Source organism: Pavona decussata, unplaced genomic scaffold (genome assembly GCF_977016875.1).
Source record: "Pavona decussata unplaced genomic scaffold, jaPavDecu1.1 SCAFFOLD_202, whole genome shotgun sequence".
In the NCBI taxonomy this organism is placed as follows: Eukaryota; Metazoa; Cnidaria; class Anthozoa; order Scleractinia; family Agariciidae; genus Pavona; species Pavona decussata.
In genome coordinates this window covers 1,159,318-1,181,869 of record NW_028145610.1, presented here as the reverse complement: position 1 = coordinate 1,181,869, position 22,552 = coordinate 1,159,318, and the positions used below count along the sequence as shown (strand labels likewise).

Here is a 22,552-nt window from a genome sequence, read left to right as displayed (position 1 = left end):
TTCTGCAAGGTGAACATTGCCGTTTTTGGTTGGCTGAGAAATTTGGAGGCCAACAGGAGGTATCAAGTAGGATGTCAAACGCTCTTGGTTGGCTGTATTGATAAAAAATTCTCGTGATGATGATCAAAACATTTTTTCGGTTTTTCTGTGTTATCAACATTTTGTTTCATCCTTGTTTGAACAGAAGGCTGGAAGATCCCGCTGAAGAAGTTCGAGCACGTGCGGTCATTTCATTGGTACGTACATAAAGTAAACATTAACCGCAGTTCTCAGTTTGTTTGACTTTAGTTCTTTGTTGATCTGTAATCCTAATTTTCAGTTTCCTTTGTGCCCAAGAGCACTCGAGCACAAATAGTGTTTGGTGTCTCTTTGTTTATCGTAGAAAAGACACTTGCTTCCCATGAACTCTTACCAGGTACACCAACCAACTGTTAGAGATACCTATTACCCATTACCCGTCAATTCAGCATAGATGGATGACAAAGCATATATCCTTAGTTGAATGTGCTTTGACAGTGATCTTTGCTGAATTGACCCCAGTTCATATGAAACACTCGGTTTGTCAATGTGGCGCTTGTTCCCAGACTCTTGCCGTTTCTAAGCTGAAGCGTGATTGGTTGATTTTTTCGTTCCCAGGCTACTCTCGGGATGAAGGGAGTGAAGGAAATGAAAGCGCTGCTGGACATATTAGAATTGGACTCCAGCGTGTACGTCAGAATACAGGTGAAGATATGTGATTTATCCTGAGAATTCTTTTTCAGTTATAATACGAACATCAACCCACACTACTGACAGAGCCCAAAAGTAATGTTAACACTTTTTTTCTAGTTTTCCTTGTGGAAGAAATGGAGAAATAAGCAGCACTACTGGAATAGTAATGCTTCAAAGCTTGCATTTGAATGATCACAATTGAACAAAATTTATTGAAAGAATGAAACGTTAGAACCACCTTACACAACCTAATGAAAAACACCAAAGGAAAGTACAATTTTTTTAAAATACCTTTCATTTAAATGGTAACACTTGAGGGCTTCATTCACGGACCTAAACGGTTAGAAGGTATCTTGTACGGCACAATAAACGGCACCACATGAAAGTGTTGCTCAGTAGCTTTCATTTGAATGACCACAATAAACTGACAATTTCATCCACAGACTTAAAAGTTAGAATCACCTCGTACAGCATAATAAACAGTACCATAGGAAAGTACTGCTCAGTAGCTTTCATTTGAATGGTCACACTTTAGGATTTCATCTACAGACTGAAAAGTTAGAATCACCTTGTACAACATAATAAACAGTACCATAGGAAAGTACTGCTCAGTAGCTTTCATTTGAATGGTCACACTTTAGGGATACATTCACAGACTCAAAAAGTTAGAATCACCTTGTACAGCATAATAAACCGTGCAATAGGAAAGTACTGCTTAGTAGCTTTCATTTGAATGGTCACACTTTAGGAATACATTCACAGACTCAAAAGTTAAAACCACCCTGTACAGCAGAATAAACAGCACCACAGGAAAGTGCTGCTCAGTAACTTTCATTTGAATGGTCACCCTTAAGGATTACATGCACAGACTCAAAAGTTAGAATCCCCTTGTACGACATAAAAAACTGTCTTTTCCCAAGATTTTCTTGTTATCAACTTTGAAATGGCATTTCAGAGAACTGACTATGAGTTTGTATGAACATATGTTTTGTTAAGGACATACCTGCACTGTACTGCCTTAAGGCATTACGATGTAAATGATTTATATTATATTATGAAATGATATTTATAATATATTTAAATGAAAATATAAGAACCTATTTTAAGAACCTTGGTAGCCTAAATCTGCCATTAAGTACCATTTATATAAGAACCTGTTTAGGCTAAATTAAAAAATCCAGGTTCTTATACGCGGGTTTTTACTGTTCCTCGTAAACAACACTAAAGGAGGGTAACTGCTCAGTAGCATTCATTCGAATGGTCTCACTATAAGTATTTTTTTATCCACATCAACGAATGAAAACCATCCTATACAGCAGGATAAACTACACCACAGGAATGCACTACAAGCTCAGTAGCTTTGATTTGAATGGTCACTGACTTTAAGATTCATCACAGACTCTAAAGTTAGAATCGTGTTACCAGGAACGAACCGAAACAAGACCAGCGAGACGCAAATGGTTTCTTAATTCCGAACTCCTGCACCACCGGTAATTCGAAGGATGGTGTTTTTTATTCTTCAGGTTGTAAGAGCGTTCGCGAACATGGAGTGGAACGATCCAAGAATTCTTCGAAGTCTGAGAGAGCGAGAAAAGGGTGAAGGAGCACTAGCAACGTACGGTTTTTCTTTATATTTACTTAGTCTGCGCTCTAGCCTCCCTCGCGGCAAACGCTCTTTTGGCTCATCACGCAATCTTTCCTTCTCAAAGATTGCATGTGCGCTATGTACGCTCAAGAAACGTCTTTCTTGGTTTAACGACGTAAGGAATAAGTTGAGGTCTGCGTACAGGTTATTATAGTAATTTGAGTGCGTGACAAAACCACAACTTTTGAACTGTTTGCGGATGGTTCACATACTAAAAAACGTAGGGAACATAGAAACATTTTAACAGAACAAACCAGGAATAAACTTTGACGTAGGTTGTAAGGAAAAAGCTGAACAGAAAGATTACGCGTCTTCTTGATTTACACTGCATAAAAAAACGAATAACTGTTACACATGCTAACTATTTTTATAGTTAGCAGGGAGGAATTTCACTTTTCAGTATAATAAGGGTTCCCTTTGTGATCCCTTCAATCAGCGAAGATGAATAAGCGCCTTTAGGGCAATTGGTTTGAAATGTTAACTCAAGACGGCCCGTTTATTGGGGAGACTTATATAGAAGGAAATGCACTGTATCCTGATATCGACTAACCCTAACGCTTCGTTACCACCCCCCCCCCCCCCCCCTCTCCGCCTCTTTTGGAAAATCGGAGACGATTGGTTTTTCTTGTTTAAATTTCCGTCGATATCATATTTTTCTCGATATTTTTAGGAAGAAAGGACGGGAAGTCATAGACCTGAGTTACTAATATCAAAATAGTTTTCGTTCTTCTATAAACACTTGTGTATACCTATGGTCTGATATCAGTTTCTCTAAAATATAACCAGTAAACCAAAGAAAGGAGAGTGCGTATAAATACGAATGGCAGATATTAGACCTCTATTGCTACTTTCGATCAATAAAGATATGTCCTTGAAAGCATGAGAGCGAATGATAGAACTTGATAACGATGTTTCGGCATTCGATTCTTTTAAAAAAACGGAATGATGGTTATACAACTTTGTTGATTCAAAATTTCTAGCCACGCAAAGCTGCGTTGGAATGTTAACCTGAACTGAGGTTGTTAGTGAATGTCCTCTGTCTGATCTCTTTCAGGGAAGCAAGAAAAACTCTTGCATATCTTGCGAGGTAAGTGCTTCCTTTTGCTTCGACAAATTCGCATAGCATTGTCGCATTCACGGCGTTATTGACCTTGGCATTAAACATCAGCCATTCAGAGCAGAGCTTTCTTATTGGCCAGTCAGGAGTAAACGAAACCAAAATCTTATCGTCATGTTGGCTTACTAGTATTCTCCCGCGCTTGGCAACGTTTGCACTTTTGCCCGCGCTTGACATCGCTTCTTTTACACTTCTTGACACCGGTTACTTGTTTTCCCGCGCATAGCACCGGTTGCTTGTTTTCCCGCTCTTGGCCCCGGTTGCATGTCTTCCTGCGCTTGGCACCTTTTGCTAGTTTTTCGGCGCTTAGCACCAGTTTTTTGTTTTCCCGCGCTTGGCGCCGGTTGCTTGTTTTCCCGCTCTTGGCCCCGGTTGCATGTCTTCCTGCGCTTGGCACCTTTTGCTAGTTTTTCGGCGCTTAGCACCAGTTTCTTGTTTTCCCGCGCTTGGCGCCGGTTGCTTGTTTTCCCGCTCTTGGCCCCGGTTGCATGTCTTCCTGCGCTTGGCACCTTTTGCTAGTTTTTCGGCGCTTAGCGCCAGTTTCTTGTTTTCCCGCTCTTGGCGCCGGTTGCTATTTTTCCCGCTCTTGGCATCGGTTGCTAGTTTTTCCGCGCTTAGCACCAGTTTCTTGTTTTCCCGCGCTTGGCGCCGGTTGCTTGTTTTCCCGCTCTTGGCACCAGTTGCATGTCTTCCTGCGCTTGGCACCTTTTGCTAGTTTTTCGACGCTTAGCACCAGTTTCTTGTTTTCCCGCGCTTGTCACCGATTGCTTGTTTTCCCGCTCTTGGCATCGGTTGCTAGTTTTTCGGCGCTTAGCACCAGTTTCTTGTTTTCCCGCGCTTGGCACCGGTTGTTTGTTTTCCTGCACTTGGCACGGTATGTTTTCCCGCGCTTGGCACCAGTTACTTTTTTTAATTGTTCGAATTCTGTTTGGTCCATGGTGTTGTTTGCATTTGTTGTGTTTGGCCGCACATTACTTCTTTTTGTCAAAGCTACACTGAAATATTTCGTTGTTATACGTTAATTATAAGTCTATTCAATTTTCTTTCAGATGCCCAACGACCAAGTAAAACCAGCGGCGGCAGATTAATCTCACCGGATCCCAGTCCCTTTGATTGACACAGCGGTTCATGACTGACCGAACAGACAGAACAGAGCACAAAGATCTGGGTTAGAATTTTGTGTTGAAATCAAATTGCCCTTTATTTTTGCATCCATGTAATATAGTATACCTATCAATATGTAAATATTCAGCAACAACTCTAATTTATAGTAATAAATGTGAGTGTATTTTACCAGATGGATGAACATGTTTTATCCGAATATTTTTGTAGCGAGATCAGCGTTACACGTTCTTTTATTTCGTATCCAGTACCCATTTCCCCGTGATAATTGGAAGAAGTTTCGATTCATATATGGAACACAAGCTTTGCTCAAAGACGACCTCCTTCCTCGGCCTACCCTGCCGTTGTTTGGGTCGTCAAAGTCTTTCGTAAGTCAAACGTTTCTCGTTTTGTTGCTTGTTTTGGTAATACGCCTGTAAAGGCTCTTGCAAACAAGCAAAAATTATGTAAAAATTGGTTGCGGAAACATCGCTTCACAAAAATGCATCCCCGTTTGAGTTGACACGCAACTTTTCTTGTGGCAGCAAATGTCTATGGAAAAATTCCGAAACATTTTTTTGCACAAACGGCCCGTGAAAACTCCAAAGAACTCGTTGTTGGGGACAAAATTACCAACTAAACGTAGACATGGTGTGTTCAGCCAATCAGAAGAGCGTATTTTTGCCTTTCTGCCTTTCGACCAATCAGGACTGAGTAATCTTGCCATCGGTTCAGTAAAAGAAAATTAAGAAAAAATGCCCTCTATCTCTACCAATCAGCATTCAGCAATTTTGCCCTCTATGGTATAAGTATATGTAATCGCATAAGGCCGAGTAAAATTAAGCATTAATTTTCATGCGAATTTTCAAAGTTTTCCCAAATTGCACGAGTCGCAATAGACCCTTCTCCAAAATGGTGGCCGAAAATTCAAATAAGTTAAATTTAAAAACGTATACGAGCACTAGAAAGAGCACTTTTACTTTAGTAACCCTGTAAAGTTTCAGCATATCAGGTGTAATATCAGCTGAGAAAATGTAAGTTGAAAAATGAAAAATTTACAGACGTTTGTATGACTCGGGGGTATGACGTGTATCTCCAGTCATACAAACATCTGTTAATTTGTCAAATTTCATCTTACATTTCCTAAGCTGATATAACACCTAATACGCTGAAACTTTGCAAGGCTACTAAAGTAAAGGTGCTCTTTCCAGTGCTGGTATCAGTTTTTCATTCAGTTCAATTTTAACTCATTCAAATCTGTTGGGTTTATTTTGGGAAATCTTTGGAAATACTCGTGAAAATTATCCTTAATCTTACTTGGCCTCGTGCGATTGCATATTCTAATAAGTTACCCACATCACGTTAATTGAAATACCTGTATACCTCACCCGTAAGTTTATTTTGTTTCGCGAAAAGAACCACGCGACGCAGGAGTCTGGGATCGTGGGAGCATTTTCCTGCTGTAAGCCTATATTGCTGATTTATTTGGTATTTCCTAATTTTAATTATTTTAGGTCTTAGGTAACATAAATACGAATATAAAAGTTCAGAAAATCTATTGCGTCGAAATGTCACCGAGCAAGCTAAGCGCTGAACAGCTGCTCAGTTTTCTAGATAAGCAATTTCATTCTCGAAAAAAAAAATGTGATGCTAGCCCAGGCTATTTAGAAAAGGATTGGTTAGCGGTCTAGAATTATTTAGTGTTTTAACCGATTTGAAAGGACTTTTTATAATCGGATCTCTTGTAAAGTTTCCCCAACAGCATGGAAAAAAGAGATTAAGTAGAAATGACATTCCACAATTCAAAGCGTGCGCAATTTTATTTTCGGAACATCTTTACAAAACTGTCAAGGTTTTGCTTTACAAGAAACTTTGCTTTCTTGAAAATAAATATTCAACAAAATGGCTTGGCCCAGTCATTTCAGTTTGTTATATATATATAAAAAATGTATTCGCATTATTGGATATGATTCAAATTTCTTCAGACATCCAGAATACGAAACAATGTCAATCACGGTGAAAATGGATTGAAGGAAAATTAGAAACATTTGCGGTGAACAATGGCGGGACCAGATTCATCGTATTCCTGTTTGGAGATCCACATCTGTTGGAAGGTGGACAGCGAGGCCAAGATCGATCCTCCGATCCATACAGAGTATTTACGCTCGGGAGGAGCAATGATCTTGATCTTCATCGTGGGAGGGGCGAGAGCAGTGATTTCTTTCTGCATTCTGTCAGCGATTCCTGGGAACATGGTGGAGCCACCAGACAATACTGTGTTGGCGTACAGATCCTTACGGATGTCAACATCGCACTTCATGATCGAGTTGAAGGTGGTCTCGTGGATGCCTGCGGATTCCATACCAAGGAAGGAAGGCTGGAAGATGGCCTCGGGACATCGAAATCTCTCGTTGCCAATGGTGATAACCTGTCCGTCGGGAAGTTCATAGCTCTTCTCCAAGCTGGAGCTGGAGGCGGCGGTACTCATTTCTTGCACAAAGTCCAAAGCAACATAGCAGAGCTTCTCTTTGATGTCACGCACGATCTCGCGCTCGGCGGTGGTGGTGAAGGAGTAGCCACGCTCGGTCAGAATCTTCATGAGGTAGTCTGTCAAGTCCCTACCGGCCAAGTCGAGACGAAGGATGGCATGAGGAAGAGCATAACCTTCATAGATGGGAACTGTGTGCGTTACACCATCACCACTGTCCATAACGATTCCTGTGGTTCGACCAGAGGCGTACAGAGATAGCACGGCCTGGATAGCGACGTACATGGCTGGAGAGTTGAAAGTTTCAAACATAATCTGGTGAAATTAAAGAAAGAATAATGGTTGTTAAATAATGGTTTGATTTATGTTAGATTTAGTGTAGCGCGTGCACACGAGAAACTAAACCTGACATAAATCAAACCATTCTTGAACAATGGTTATACTACACGCGCGTTGTCTACGCGTGTATCACGTTCCACGCTTTTCTCGCGTTTTCCTAAAATTCTCGCAAAACATTACTGTGAAAGGCAGTTTAAGATAATCTTTCAATTTTCGAAAACAGTTTTGGTTACAAAACTACGGAGATTTCACGGTGTTTTGTAACGAAAGAGTGTGCTGATTTAAATGTTTATCAGCGTTTAGACAAGCATTTTGATATTATAAATATAATATGCAAACAAGGCGTCATTCCCTTTGTTGTGGTACAAGAAAACATGTTCACCTGTCTATAGTATATTTTTCTCGCTTTTCACATTTTTTAGGCCTCGTGAGGCCTGTTAGGTCTAATTTTATTCGCGAAGGAAGGAAGGATATTCGAAGAAAATTCGCTATGTTTGACTTTTAAATCATTTACTAGCGTCGTATCGCTTGTTGTCTGTATTGTTATTCAGTTGATTTATATTATCGCCATTTCAGCCAGTTTTTCTGTGGCCCTTGAATTTATACGTTCAAAGCGCCTAACACAATAGGACTATTTACAAAAAAGACATAGAATGGTACGGACCCGCCAAAAAAGTCGTACGGTACCGATATTTTTTTTCAAAGCGTCTATGAACCTAGAACGGCACGGCTATTTGTTTACAGAAATTATCAGTTTTGTACCAGTTTCTCGCCCCTCAAGAAAACGACCCTTGGCCATCAGTTGTGACATATCAATCGCGCTTCACTCTTTTATTATTCATCGATGTAATTTAAGCTCACAAGGAATTTAACATAAAATATGGCTTAGTATTTTCTTTAGTTATCCAAGGCGCATGAGAAATAAAAATAATTCCAATATAGTTAATCCTTTGTTTCGTCCAAGAATAGCGAAACGGTTGTTGTTTTAAAATACCGTTCGTCGTACTCCATCGCTTTCGAATTCGCGATCAAGTTTAACCTGACCAATCGTAGCGAAGCGTAACCAAATATGGGAATAGATCGCTCTTCTTGTTTAAGTGGGGACACATTTGGATAATTAAACTATTTAACTTTAAAAAAAAAAAAACAACAACAACCATTGTCTTCATTGTTCGAAGTCGAACAATATTCACCATCGTTAGAAGAACTGAAGGACGCTTTTAGGTAACATCTTCGAGCGCGAAATTTTTGTGTTTTTCCAGAAACTGCAGCTGTCTGTTTTGCTATCGTGGCCCGCCTTTATACTTTCGATAAGTAAGAAAAGAACCTCGTTGTTTTATTTGCCACCACTGAAGAAATCATGAAAAATCTTTCTCCCGTTTGCCATGCATCAGTGAAATTGTAGTTACTCGTTGAAACGGAGGTGGTTTGTAATTTTGATTTCCGGTTAATTTTAGTACAATCTTATTCCTTGTCCGCCTTGTCTGTTCAATGGAATCGTTAGTAATTTAGAATACCCAATTTGCGCAATGTTGTACGTCCTTGAAAGGAAACTAAACTTGACATCCAATATAATTTGCAGTTCACTGAGCACTCGCTATAACACCTGTAAAACAATGATGAAAACAAAAAAGAAAAAAAGAAAAATATTGCTCCCCGAAAAACGGACGATAATAAAAGCAATATTCGTTCTAGATTTGTTGAAAACAAACGTTTTTTACCTGTGTCATCTTTTCTCTGTTGGCTTTTGGGTTCAAAGGAGCTTCTGTCAGTAGAACTGGGTGTTCCTCGGGCGCTACACGCAGCTCGTTGTAGAAGGTGTGATGCCAAATCTGAAATTTAAAAAAGTTATTGTCACACAATGTTTCTATTCGGCGTTAACACCGCAAAACATTAACTTACCTTCTCCATGTCATCCCAGTTGGTTACGATGCCATGTTCGATGGGATATTTCAGGGTCAGAATACCTCTCTTGCTCTGAGCTTCGTCGCCGACGTACGAATCTTTCTGACCCATACCAACCATCACACCCTGATGCCTTGGACGGCCAACGATGGATGGAAACACTGCACGAGGAGCATCGTCTCCGGCGAAACCGGCCTTGCACATACCGGAGCCATTATCCACGACCAAGGCAGCAACTTCTTCATCCGCCATTTTTAAATGTTAAATTTAAAAAGTGAACAGAAATGTTTAAAATCACAATTTTGACTGGGCTGAACGCTTCAAATGTGCACACGTTCTTGTGCTGCCGAGATTTATATAAGAAAATAAAACCACGCTAGTATATGATTGGCTAAAATTTAATAACATTTTGCCTCGTTACCTGTGAATCTGAGTGCGTTTATTAAACAACGAATTTCTTAAATACTGACTCAAAACCTGATGTTCGTTTCTTAAGCAGTAAAACGAGATTTGCTCGCTCCGCTGCACAATTTTTTTTCTTCATGTTTTTGATCAAAGCTTTTAGGTTTTGTGAGTCGCGGTGACTGCACAACTTAGCCAGAAGCAAGGTACAGTTGTGACCTAATATGGGCATGTTAAGAGTTGTGGTTTTGTGCTGAGCCATCATACACTGTAGTCCAGGTGGTATGTAAAATCGCGTTCCTCGATAGCAAAATAATTCATTAGTGTTGTCTGCAAAAAAGAAGAGTTTCAACTCTTGCATTTCCAAGTGGTCAAATTCAATATGAAAAATTGAATGACCAGTATAATGAGAAGTATCCCTCGATAGCTCTAGATGGAAGAGTCCCACTTTAAGATTTCATCCACAGACTCAAAACATGAGCCGCATGACACGAATCAATTAAAGTATACAATTGGTTCAGTTACAAATCTTAAGTCACTCACTTTCGTGATATTTCTATATTTTAATTATTATAATTATCTTATACAAAAAGAAAAAGTGCTGGCTTTCCCTCTGGGTAGAAATTGAAGACGAAGCTTGTTTATTATTATTCTTATTTTTAGTTTTGGCGTAAGGCTTTTCCAAATATGGATTAGATGCATCTGCCCTGTAGCTTCCTGAAGTGAAGCGATATGGTTTTAAATAAAGCGATTGAAATAAAGAAGGATTTAATTTCCTCATAAGGCAACGTTGTGAAGTCAAATGAACTAGTGCAGCAAACGGTCATTTAAGGAAATACCAGTTTGAATTATTTTATCAAGAATGTTCCATCATCTCCAAACGTGTATTCTGTATACTCAGTATACTCCGGAATGAAATTTCCTTTTAAGGTTAAAATGACGGTTTTTGGATTCTGGTTATATGCGAGAGTAAATTTGCATAGGAAAGATTTACCGGTTCTTAGCCAAGTAGAAGTCGATTAAAAGTATGATACGCATGATCGATATTACCGCGGTTTTCATCAGTATACATATATATCGGTGAATCACGTATTTTCCTGCTGTAACTATAATACCGCTTGGACACGTATTGAGAGACTTAACCAAAATTATGTTATGGAAAGGAAATGCAAATTAATTGTAGTTGGGGAGTGTTGTGATTTTCAAGTGCATCTGGTTTTTGTTGGGAACCAAAGAACCTCCGATTAATTTACTCACGTAAACTGCTATAAATCGTTCGCTTGGGCGAGATTCTCAAATATGTTTTGAATGCGGAAGGAAATTGTGATGTACATACCTTCCCCTCTTAACCACAGATTGTGCTAGCTAACAATATTTCGTTATTTATTTTAAAGGGCGCTGAATCACGCAATTTTCGTTTGTCACGCGCGAATGCGACCCTGTCACGTACGAAATTGTCTTCAAACAAAATGAATGAGATGTCAGAAAGTCGTATAAGTCGATTGAACTGACACAAAACATACAAAGATCGGAACTGCAGATGCTCGATTTATCATAGACTTTCTCAAAGTCGCTCGCTCGTTTCTCAGCTCGACTTGTAAGCAAGTCTAGATTTTCACCGCGCTCACTTTGTCGAGTGGGAAGCGACGGAAAATTGCGTTAGTACCCGGGTCCGATCACCGTTCCAAGGTGTCCTCTCCTCGGCCCATTTTGTACGTCATTTCATAATCAGGTAGACTGCAGTACAATCCCCCAAAAAAAACGTGCAATAATTTTAGTGAATCAGCGCAATAAACGCACAAACAGTGAGTTCAATGCAAATGAGGACATGACAGCGCATCTGAAGTGTCGTGTATGAATTACACCTAAGAGTGCCCCCCCAGCTCTCCGGCCAGGAGTGCTACATATCGTAGGCCACATGAGGAAGTGCTGCGGGGTGGGGGGTGGGTTTCTCTTTTATGATATGCGAAAGAGTGGCTTATCTTCCAGTGACAAGAAGAGGGTATGGAGTTGACCTCCATTTTATCAAGTACATTACCCCCTCCCCCAAGGAAGGCGTGACATCTTTATACACTCACGTGAACGTAACGACACTTTCACATGTTAACGATACAAGGAAGCCAAGGAATGTTTTAGGTGACAAGAAATTGCTTAATTTTTTCGTTTTGTATTTTACTTTCAACGTTTGATCTCAAAACAATATTTGAACTGGATGAGTACAGTTTGGGTCGAGAGCCTTGCATCAGGCAATTATCCTGTAACCACAACAAACAAAGCAAGAATATAACAAACAAACACAAAAGAGAAGAACAGAAAATGTTCAAGATAATTATAGACCGGATCAAATGTCGATGTTAAAAATAGGTTGGTTTTGGAACTTCCTTCAATTCTCTCAGTTTTTTCCCGTTTGGAATAGTCGTAAGGAATTAGACCAACAAATATGTTAACAAGATCTTTATTAGGAAATACAGCACTGCACCACATCTACAAAAATAGAATGAAGCTCAAGGAAGCACAAAGGAGAAAAGAAATTTGTATTTCCATAATGTAGTTTTTTTTTGGGACTATTTCTTTTTAATGTCTTTTTCTTTAATCGACTTGTTCATTAAACCTTACGAGGCGAGACAAAGTTCGATTGAGCGCTTAGAAGCATTTGCGGTGGACGATGGAAGGACCAGATTCATCGTATTCCTGTTTGGAGATCCACATCTGTTGGAAGGTGGACAGCGAGGCCAAGATCGATCCTCCGATCCATACAGAGTATTTACGCTCGGGAGGAGCAATGATCTTGATCTTCATCGTGGGTGGAGCTAGAGCAGTGATTTCTTTCTGCATTCTGTCAGCGATTCCTGGGAACATGGTGGAGCCACCAGACAATACTGTGTTGGCGTACAGATCCTTACGGATGTCAACATCGCACTTCATGATCGAGTTGTAGGTGGTCTCGTGGATGCCAGCGGATTCCATTCCAAGGAAGGAAGGCTGGAACATGGCCTCAGGAGCCCGGAATCTCTCATTACCGATGGTGATGACTTGTCCATCAGGAAGCTCGTAGCTCTTCTCCAAGCTGGAGCTTGAGGCAGCAGTTTGCATTTCTTGCTCGAAGTCCAAAGCAACATAGCAGAGCTTCTCTTTGATGTCACGTACGATCTCGCGCTCGGCGGTGGTGGTGAAGGAGTAGCCACGCTCGGTCAGAATCTTCATGAGGTAGTCTGTCAAGTCCCTGCCGGCCAAGTCGAGACGGAGGATGGCATGGGGGAGAGCATAACCCTCATAGATGGGAACTGTGTGACTCACACCATCACCACTGTCAAAGACGATACCAGTTGTACGACCAGAGGCGTACAGAGACAACACAGCTTGGATGGCGACATACATTGCTGGTGAATTGAACGTCTCGAACATGATCTAGAAAAAAAATGATAAATTGTTAGAAATAAATCGAAAACTGAGTGTCATTTCAGACCATTTTGTAAAAGGGCCCATATCACTCAAGTGAAACACATAGCGCAAAATATTCGCAAATTCATCTTCGCTGTTATTTGCAGGTACAAATATTGACATAAGCCCAAGTGTTTCTTAAAGCACAGCAAGTTACATGACGTGACTACTCTGCTTGGTTAGACAAAAAAAAGTCTTTGCTTCGAGAGAAAAACCGAAATTACATCGAGCAAGAAGTTGCAATTTCAATAGATTTACTCGCTCGATTTTTGTGTGGGCTTATTGATGTCAATTATTCACATTCTGACAAAAGAAGCAACCAAACGTGCATATTAATCGCTCAACCTTATACAAGCAATTCTGACCAATAAGAGCTTTTCTTTACCAAATATGGGCATAAAACAAACTCATATGTGATCAGGTAGTTACTCGAAAGCTTCCTACGAAAAAATAATTTGAAAAGCCCTTTTCCCAATACATTTGAATTTCTAAATTTTAGCTTTAAATCCATGAATTGAGACCAAATCGGCGGTTGTAATGCCCTCTTGGTATTCAGCAAAAGACAGAATGTCATAAAATCATTTTTAACCAAGTCCTTAAAATACACATGCAAATTTGCCTTAAATGACCACCCAAAATGCAATATTCGAGGGCCACGCGAGTTACTTTAGCCGTCGATTGCCGAATGATTTTAGAACTTCTTTGAAATTGTTTTGAAGAAACCGAAACTCGAGACACTTACTCGAAAAGCGCAAAGATCGACTGTTCATGTAGTAAGTTGTAAAAACGCCTTAGGACTTAATAAATTGAAAATTTTTGCAGCCGATGTTCCTAGAGAGAATTTAATAAAATATGCCAACAAATTTAACCCTTTTAATATGCCATATACGTGGTATCGATTAAACTGAAATGACACTCAAAACTGGAGTTGTGCTGCGAGGAAACGTTTGCAACTGCCTTACAAGGCATTTGAAATGCGGCCCCTCCCTCTTGGTAGCAAAATATCAAGAGACACGTAGCGGTATAGAATAAGATATCTACTACTAGGTTTGCGCTTACAAAATGATACAAAATGTTAAGCTCACCTGTGTCATTTTTTCTCTGTTGGCTTTTGGGTTTAGAGGAGCTTCTGTAAGCAGAACTGGGTGTTCCTCGGGCGCTACACGCAGCTCGTTGTAGAAGGTGTGATGCCAAATCTGAAATTTAAAGAAATTTATCGTCAGGCTATGCCCAAATTCGATATTTACTTCGCAAAAGTTAACTTACCTTCTCCATGTCATCCCAGTTCGTTACGATGCCATGTTCGATAGGATATTTCAGGGTCAGAATACCTCTCTTGCTCTGAGCTTCGTCGCCGACGTACGAATCTTTCTGACCCATACCAACCATCACACCCTGATGCCTTGGACGGCCAACGATGGATGGAAACACTGCACGAGGAGCATCGTCTCCGGCGAAACCGGCCTTGCACATACCGGAGCCATTATCCACGACCAAGGCAGCAACGTCTTCATCGGCCATTTTGTAATGTAGTTGAAATTTAAACACTAAGTTGTGCTGATAAACCTTCTTTGTACCGCTTCCTCGAACAGCGTCGAAGTGTGATCCTTTGTGATCCCCGGTGCTAGCTTTATGCAAGCTAAAGCTTCAATGTGATTGGTTGAAATCGGCCACGCGAACAATGATGCAAATCCGGGAAAAATGCTCATGTTTATTTAAAACTGCTTATCATTTCTTTTCATAGAAAGCAGCTAAATTTGCCAAATTTGGCATCGTTTTAGACCATTCCAGCGGGAAATGACTAGCCTGGAGCGGTGAAAATTTAAAATTTAGTATGCTGAGAGCTGTTATTAGCAATTCATTCAAATAAACAGATTCCTTTTAGTCCCGGCAAATATTTTAAAGGATATGTGACAGAATTTGATTTACATTTATTGCGTCTTTTCTTGTGCAAAACTAATCGAGCGTTGTATCACTACGAAGTAACGGAAAACTTAGAATCAATCACGGCCCTGGTTTCTTTTTGCAGAACTTAAGGAATAATTGAAGAGCTTCTTGTTTTGAAGTATATTTTCATAGTTATTATTTGTTGCCTCAGGTCGGTGGAACTTGAAATATATTGAGAGTTTGCCTTTGCTTGTCAACCAGACAAACCTAATTGTACAGTGTAATTTGAATTCATTATTTTTGAATAGCTGTTCACACATTAGCTAACGAGATTTTTTCGAAAGAAACGGCCATAACAGTTTAGATCTACCACTCAAAGTTATTGCAGCTAGGGGAAAATCTGTTTCCTTTGGCTTGACTTTCGGGTCTAGGCGTTGCCGTCCGCGGAAAAATTCCGGGCCTCCGCTGCAGAAACTCCCTCAGAAGGCTTAATATTAATGAGTATTACATGACCCTACAGACACGTGCGCACGATTCCCTTGGTACATTCCATCCTCTCCAAAACGTCATCTCAAAATATTTTGAATCCTATTTCTCCTAAATGAATCAGAATTTCAAATGTTCCATGTCTGAACCTGAATGAGTATCATGAATGTTGTTTTGGTGTGACCTGCATGCAGTGTAATGGTGACCGGGTCACCGATTGATAGTCGGAAAGAATCTTTGACAAGTTTGAAACGCCGGAAAGAAATGATGTAAACGACCTTGTCCTTGACTAACTCTCGAACATTCGAGAACATTCAATTATCTGTGCTATGCACTAAATTGCAGCCTTGTGACACATTCCACTCCGACGTTCTGACTTCATTTACATATTAAAACGTGTTTGAACATTAAGCAAACAATATCTACACTATGAAGTAATATAGCTTTTTTCCATTGTGGCTAAAAACCGTTCAAAGCTTTTTAATTAATAATGACCCCCGTTTCACATCTTTTCGGGTGCACATTGCGAATTTTGAGATGCGGTTTGTTGAAATCGGGCCACAGTCATTGGAAAAATATTCGGTGCGGCAAGAGCGTCATCTTCTCAAATTAATTTTAATTTTCATTGTTATTATAAGCTCCTGAGATAATACCCTGTATTGATCGTGAGCTTTGCAGTACGCGGAGAACTGAAAATATCATAAAGGGATACCAGTTTAATGAAATTCGTGATTTATGTTGATCTTATAACGGTTATTTGATGTAGATCAGATCGACAACGAGTGATCAGCTTGATATAAAGTTTTCGGTAATCCGTCTTGGGCCTTGTGATATTATTTTCAGTTTTCAATGCATTGAACCCTACAGCCTGGCCTTAGTGAAAGCTAACGACCAGTTCCTTGCAGCAATCCTGTTTATCACGCTTTGTAAGGAGGTTCAAACTATTGAGTCTGTGGATGAAATCTCAATAGAATGCTCTTCAGTATTACTTTCCTGTCGTCCTCTTTTTCCCTTTTGCATTGCGACGCGCCTCACCCTGGCCACCCAACAAACTCTTTTTACAAGTAATTATTGAAAACATGTCGTTCTGCATTTTATGAACAAGGAGGAAGATATCCTGATTGGCTAACTTGTAAAAAAAGTTTGTTGGTTGGCCACGGTAAGGCGCGTCGCACTGTAAACGTTTGAGTCTGTAGCCGAAACCCTAAAATGACCTAAAATAGTTGTGACCAGTTAAGCTCGTTTCACGTGAATGAACACGACTCTTCCGCCGTTGTAAGTGTCCCATTGTTCAAATTTTTTTGGTAACGTCATCTCGCATTTTCGTCTCTTATTCAAGTTCATGAACATTTAGATCGCTTGTCTCTTAATCTATAATTGGTTCCTTTGTCACGTTCGGTATGTTTTCTTTTTAATTTCTCCACTATCATGTTATTTTCTATTTTGATGGAAAGGAGTATTTACTTGTGCTTGCTTTCTTGACACATGTATCCAATATTTCGTTTTTTATACATCGGTGGAACATTTCATAGTCCGTCCCTTCTTCATGACCATTCACCTTGTCTATTAATCTATGATCATCATCTTTTTCATCATCATCGTCATCATGATTAACTTTCCTTTTAAGGAACTGTCCATAACAAGTTTGTTCGAGAGGACCCACCTTGTCTAGAGTAGTGGCCAAGGGAAGGGGGGGGGGGGGGGGTATCGAAGACACCACCTATCTCTTGAACATTACCGACAAAATTTTATTGACTTTAAAATTTGAGTCGACACAGAAATATCCAGCTAGGAAGAGTCAGCATTGCTAGATAGACAAAAAAGTGAGGTTAGGATCTCATTGTCATTTTTTCCGTATTGCTAGATAGAGAGGTGAGTATGCAATAAAGACTCCATCTTTTCAGGTTGAGGGAGGAGGGATGCAGGGAGAGACAACCATCTATTTTGTGGTTTGGTGGGCCCTGTTCGAGTGTAGTAATTTGGACCACTTTCCCTAAATATGTTTCATTGTTTTATCTCTTAGTCATGCACTTTTGCATGGTTCTCCTCTTATTCATTCACTTGTCCCGTTTATTTATTTTTAGCTCTGTTGTCGCGTTTCTTTGTTTCGTCGCTTACCCGGTGACGATCAAATCAATCTAATTGATATGTTACTCTGACTTAAAGATAGTGTTGATCGAACAAACGATGAATTGAAAACTAAAATAAAGATGCGAAACAGTCACGTACCCCTGCATGTTGCACTACATGAAGCACTGGGAGTGTCAGTTGATCTTGTGTGGGCGTCGAGGATCACTGGTTCGGAAAGGTCCACCCGCCGAAAGTTAGCACCTTTTACAATTCGCGACTGTAACTTCGCCTTACAAATTTTGCGCAAGCTTCTTCAGTTTAGTTTCGGTGCTTAAATTAGAAAGATTTGTATGGAAAGAATAGGATAAAACCCCATCACGAATTCAAAACAGAGGAGCTTATTTTGGGGAGTGGGTGTTCTCTTGTGTTACTTTTTCCAAATATATAATAAAATCCCATGATTTTACAAATTCAATTTTTGTGCGTCATGCATCACTTAAGTACTGTATATAACCTTATGATTGACCAATTGCTGTAGACACTTAATGCCAAGGAAACTGAAGATAAACAATGGTCTAATGAGCCACTTTACTTTACACATCAGAAGCTGCCCTTCTTTACCCGTGACGTTTTTAAATTCATCTGAATTGTACACAAGGATTATTGTCTTAGTTTTGACTTTGAAAACCTTTAAACCAGTTCAACTGAAATTAACTGCAGTTTGAACAAGAGTAAAAGAAAACGTGGTTTAATCTCTCGATTTGCGTCAACCGTTTTTCGATCAACTGGTTCCGGTACCTGACCTCTTTCCCATCAAGCCCTGCGCCCTGTTTTCCCGCTCTTTCCACGAGATGCGTTGGCGCAAAAACGAACAAAGAGCTGCTTGGCGATATACTGCACGCTTACGGCGGCTTCACGCTTCGTGAATTTCCACTACTTTAGGCCTCTTCCACACTAACATCTTCGTTTGACGATCGAAAACCCTTTCAAAAGTGGAGATTTTAGAAAACGCATCGCTTTGAAAACGCTCCGTTTTTAGTGCGGATAAGTAAAAACGAAGACTTTTGAAAACGGTGACGTAGATAGCGTCACATAACATTGGCTCCAGTACAAATCCGAACATCTACGCATGCGCAATCCCAGGTCCCAGTCGTTTTCATCATTTTCGAGCGATTTAGTGTGAAAAGATGAAATAGAGACGAAAACGCTGGTGTGGAAGAAAATGTTTTGCTACGTTTTCGGCAAGATGAAAAAGGACACTTGTGAAAGTTACTCACACACCTTCAAGGGTTTATGGGAAGAGAAAAGGCGGCTGTTTTGTAGTGTAACAATAAGTCATTCTTATATGTCAAAGAAAGTGTTTTATTTTTATTTTAAACAACACATTTCAAAAGCCAGCAGATAAAGTAACACGTTTCAGTGTTCTTATTTAAGCAGCTTACGTCGTCCACTTCTCAGTAAAATCGATATTTTAGAAAGAAAAAACAAAAACAAAAACAGTTTTAAAATAGAGCAAAACTGGCTAGAGGCAAATTTAGAAACATTTGCGGTGAACAATGGCGGGACCAGATTCATCGTATTCCTGTTTGGAGATCCACATCTGTTGGAAGGTGGACAGCGAGGCCAAGATCGATCCTCCGATCCATACAGAGTATTTACGCTCGGGAGGAGCAATGATCTTGATCTTCATTGTGGGAGGGGCGAGAGCAGTGATTTCTTTCTGCATTCTATCAGCGATTCCAGGGTACATGGTGGAGCCACCAGACAATACTGTGTTGGCGTACAGATCCTTACGGATGTCAACATCACATTTCATGATGGAGTTGTAGGTGGTCTCGTGGATGCCTGCGGATTCCATTCCAAGGAAGGAAGGCTGGAACAAGGCCTCGGGACATCTGAATCTTTCGTTACCAACGGTAATGACCTGGCCATCGGGAAGTTCATAGCTCTTCTCCAAGCTGGAACTTGAGGCAGCAGTTTGCATTTCTTGCTCGAAGTCCAAAGCAACATAGCAGAGCTTCTCTTTGATGTCACGCACGATCTCGCGCTCGGCGGTGGTGGTGAAGGAGTAGCCACGCTCGGTCAGAATCTTCATGAGGTAGTCTGTCAAGTCCCTGCCGGCCAAGTCGAGACGAAGGATGGCATGGGGAAGAGCATAACCCTCATAGATGGGAACTGTGTGACTCACACCATCACCACTGTCAAAGACGATACCAGTTGTACGACCAGAGGCATACAGAGACAACACAGCTTGGATGGCGACGTACATGGCTGGAGCATTGAACGTCTCGAACATGATCTGCAAAATAAAAATTGATTATTTCTCAAACGCCTAGTGGTATCAGTAGGTGGGTGTGCCAAACTCAAAACGATCACATCTAGCCAATCACGACAAAGAATAACGCAATGAACGACTTTACGTCCCAGAGTAGGCCTTATTGATGTATTTGAAAAGGTCAGACTGAAAAAAATACATATCGGATGCTAGTGAAGTTAGAATTTGAGTAGGTTGTCAGCTCAAATTTTGGCGTTTTATCGATTTTGAAAATTGCAAACTGTTAACTTCGTTGGCGTGGTTAAGATGTAATATGTTGAATGTACAGTTCAATAATTTACTATAACTCAATACTAACTTTATTTCAAGTTGATCTTTTTCTGTGTTATTTATTAACCTTCATTAGCATGGTCTACACGCCAAAAAGAGTCGATGCCTTGCTCACGGTAATCAGCCATTAGTACGAAGGTGCATTATAATCGCGACAAACTGACCATATTATAAGGTGGATCAATGACATTTTAAGTAATGACGCTGAGATGACAAGAGTAACGTTTTCTTATTACCTCGCTAATGAAAGTTTCGATGACTCAGGAGCTTGTAACGAAAAAATTTAAGAAAACTATTTCAAATGTCGTTTTCTGTTTTCGAAGATCGTTTCAGACCTTTAAAAAAGATAGTTGTTAACGCTAACACAATTTGATCTATTCAGACTTTTTACCTGAATTTTTAGGTTGCCGAAAATTTCAGGGAACTCAATCGTTTCTCCCGAATTTACGAACTGCCGTTGACTTTCCGAGAATCCTTGCGTAGTTCCTGGGCCTCTGTCTGTTCTTCATCTTGGTCAAGTCGTTTCGGGTCACGTGGTCCGAACGAAAATGCGTTACGTCACTGAAATGGATTGATCATGAGTGCCTGGGAGAAAATCGTACAGGGACTTGGCAACGAAAATTCCAGCTGACCTTATCTCGACCTCGAAACGATATTTCAGTTTTGTTCGTTCGAAAACAAAAGTTTGGGCAAATACTTTCCTAAAAATAACTGTAGTTCTTCATCACATTCGAATTTCTGAGGCGATTAAGGCCTTGCTTGTCCGAGCTTGGCTTCTTAAACTATCGCTGTAAGTTAAATCGAGATCATATTTGAACTGAAATCCGTTTAATATTTTCACTTTGAATTCATGATTTTGAAAACAGTTTAACTCTGACCAACCGGAGACGTCTTTTACCATATAAGGAATGCAGTGAAAACACAAACTTTTTTTGGGATATTTCCAATTGAAAAGCGTTTTGTTACCTAAAACTGTTGATAGCCAGATAAAAGTGTTTAAATTTTACTTTGGAAAAGTTGTTTTTAGCGCGCAATTGGTTTCAATATCTGTTGCCTATTACACCTTGTTTTCCTGGGACCATACACCGTTTGCTTTCTGCAACATCTTGCAAATACTGATTCCCTGCAGTGTTTTGTTTAATACAGCGAAGCAAAAACCGGGTTGGGTTTTCACAATGGTGGGCAATTGGAAATTCGCCCAAACCGCAAACAACGATCATTTTTCGAAACAACAAAGCAACTGGATCGTGCATTTAGTAGTTAAAATTGTGTCGTTAAAAAGTCAATATGTTCAGAGAGAGTGTGAAACGAAGAAAAGCTTTGACTTTCAGGGCACGTACCTGGGTCATTTTTTCTCTGTTGGCTTTCGGGTTCAGAGGAGCTTCAGTCATCAGAACTGGGTGTTCCTCAGGTGCAATCCGTAGCTCATTGTAAAAGGTATGATGCCAGATCTAAAATCAAAATATAGTCGAACATTTATTGACAATCAAACGCCAACTTATAAGTCATATCTAGTGATAGTCGTTATGTTGCATTACTAGCATCTATCGCAGCCGCTTCGTACTTTTTGAGAAGCAAGATCATTATTTTTTTTTTTTTATTTCTGGCGATTCTCCCAGATGTGTTTACCTTGGATGGCAATGTTAATGAGATCTCATCTAGAAAATAACGTTAAAGAGGATTTTGAGCAATCTCAGGTCATGTTTGAGAAACGACTTTAACTAATCTCTCCAATTGTTGAGTGTTAGTCATTTACCGTCACCTTACGACCTTGCAGAATCTTCTGCCACTTTAGAAATATAATTTACTGAGTTATTTAGATGAATCAAAGAAGGGTAGTTAGTTTGTAAAATCGCCGAAGATACATACCTTCTCCATATCATCCCAGTTGGTTACGATGCCATGTTCGATGGGATATTTCAGGGTCAGAATACCTCTCTTGCTCTGAGCTTCGTCGCCGACGTACGAATCTTTTTGACCCATACCAACCATCACACCCTGATGCCTTGGACGGCCAACGATGGATGGAAACACTGCACGAGGAGCATCGTCTCCGGCAAAACCGGCCTTGCACATGCCGGAGCCATTATCCACAACCAAAGCTGCAACGTCTTCATCGGCCATCTCCAAAGTTGGTTGAAATCAGGGAACTCTGAGCTATACTAGTCTCAGGCTGGAGTTAGCTACCTATTGCAAAGTAGATAAATCGAAATGGATTTGCACCGAGTTATGAAGGTCTAGGAGACAAAAGAAGCGCCGTGGTTGGTCTTCTTGAATTCACGTGGAGACTCACCAATCTCATAGTCCCACGTTCAAAATGTTACTTCCCCTCACCGAGTCCCATATGGTTTGTAT

General features: G+C 40.2%; 4 protein-coding genes across 4 annotated transcripts in view; 1 reads left to right on the top strand and 3 right to left on the bottom strand.

The window, feature by feature from the left end:
* Positions 1–4,769, top strand: part of LOC146461028 (uncharacterized) — a 28,180-nt gene extending 23,411 nt beyond the window's left edge. Inside the window, exons 28-32 of the mRNA XM_085087490.1 lie at positions 185–236; positions 637–723; positions 2,235–2,326; positions 3,411–3,443; positions 4,523–4,769. Of these exons, the coding sequence (XP_084943616.1) occupies positions 185–236; positions 637–723; positions 2,235–2,326; positions 3,411–3,443; positions 4,523–4,541 (283 nt within the window). The 3' untranslated portion in view covers positions 4,542–4,769. The remainder of the gene's footprint in view (positions 1–184; positions 237–636; positions 724–2,234; positions 2,327–3,410; positions 3,444–4,522) is intronic.
* Positions 4,770–6,375: 1,606 nt separating this feature from the next.
* LOC146461027 (actin, cytoplasmic type 5) lies at positions 6,376–9,636 on the bottom strand. The gene is made up of 3 exons (XM_085087492.1): positions 9,304–9,636; positions 9,123–9,233; positions 6,376–7,377 (listed from the first exon to the last, which is right to left on the bottom strand). The coding sequence occupies exons 1-3, from the start codon at positions 9,556–9,558 to the stop codon at positions 6,613–6,615; spliced, it is 1,131 nt and encodes a 376-aa protein (XP_084943618.1). The 5' UTR covers positions 9,559–9,636; the 3' UTR covers positions 6,376–6,612.
* Positions 9,637–12,147: 2,511 nt separating this feature from the next.
* On the bottom strand, positions 12,148–14,764 carry LOC146461026 (actin, cytoplasmic). Its single transcript, XM_085087470.1, has 3 exons — positions 14,416–14,764; positions 14,235–14,345; positions 12,148–13,116 (listed from the first exon to the last, which is right to left on the bottom strand). Exons 1-3 carry the CDS (start codon positions 14,668–14,670, stop codon positions 12,352–12,354), a joined length of 1,131 nt encoding a protein of 376 aa, XP_084943596.1. The 5' UTR covers positions 14,671–14,764; the 3' UTR covers positions 12,148–12,351.
* Positions 14,765–18,943: 4,179 nt separating this feature from the next.
* Positions 18,944–22,506, bottom strand: LOC146461025 (actin, cytoplasmic-like). Its single transcript, XM_085087471.1, has 3 exons — positions 22,067–22,506; positions 21,538–21,648; positions 18,944–19,891 (listed from the first exon to the last, which is right to left on the bottom strand). The coding sequence occupies exons 1-3, from the start codon at positions 22,319–22,321 to the stop codon at positions 19,127–19,129; spliced, it is 1,131 nt and encodes a 376-aa protein (XP_084943597.1). The 5' UTR covers positions 22,322–22,506; the 3' UTR covers positions 18,944–19,126.
* Between the last annotated feature and the right edge of the window lie 46 nt (positions 22,507–22,552).

What these genes read in the sequence shown, in the direction of transcription:
- LOC146461027 (XM_085087492.1), bottom strand. Translation starts at nt 9,558, where the DNA reads ATGGCGGATGAAGAAGTTGCTGCCTTGGTCGTGGATAATGGCTCCGGT. An exon ending in ACTGGGATGACATGGAGAAG is followed by an intron (nt 9,234 to 9,303) that starts GTAAGTTAATGT and finishes TTTAAATTTCAG; the next exon opens with ATTTGGCATCACACCTTCTA. An exon ending in ACAGAGAAAAGATGACACAG is followed by an intron (nt 7,378 to 9,122) that starts GTAAAAAACGTT and finishes TAATTTCACCAG; the next exon opens with ATTATGTTTGAAACTTTCAA.
- LOC146461026 (XM_085087470.1), bottom strand. Translation starts at nt 14,670, where the DNA reads ATGGCCGATGAAGACGTTGCTGCCTTGGTCGTGGATAATGGCTCCGGT. An exon ending in ACTGGGATGACATGGAGAAG is followed by an intron (nt 14,346 to 14,415) that starts GTAAGTTAACTT and finishes TTTAAATTTCAG; the next exon opens with ATTTGGCATCACACCTTCTA. An exon ending in ACAGAGAAAAAATGACACAG is followed by an intron (nt 13,117 to 14,234) that starts GTGAGCTTAACA and finishes TTTTTTTTCTAG; the next exon opens with ATCATGTTCGAGACGTTCAA.
- LOC146461025 (XM_085087471.1), bottom strand. Translation starts at nt 22,321, where the DNA reads ATGGCCGATGAAGACGTTGCAGCTTTGGTTGTGGATAATGGCTCCGGC. An exon ending in ACTGGGATGATATGGAGAAG is followed by an intron (nt 21,649 to 22,066) that starts GTATGTATCTTC and finishes TTTTGATTTTAG; the next exon opens with ATCTGGCATCATACCTTTTA. An exon ending in ACAGAGAAAAAATGACCCAG is followed by an intron (nt 19,892 to 21,537) that starts GTACGTGCCCTG and finishes TTTATTTTGCAG; the next exon opens with ATCATGTTCGAGACGTTCAA.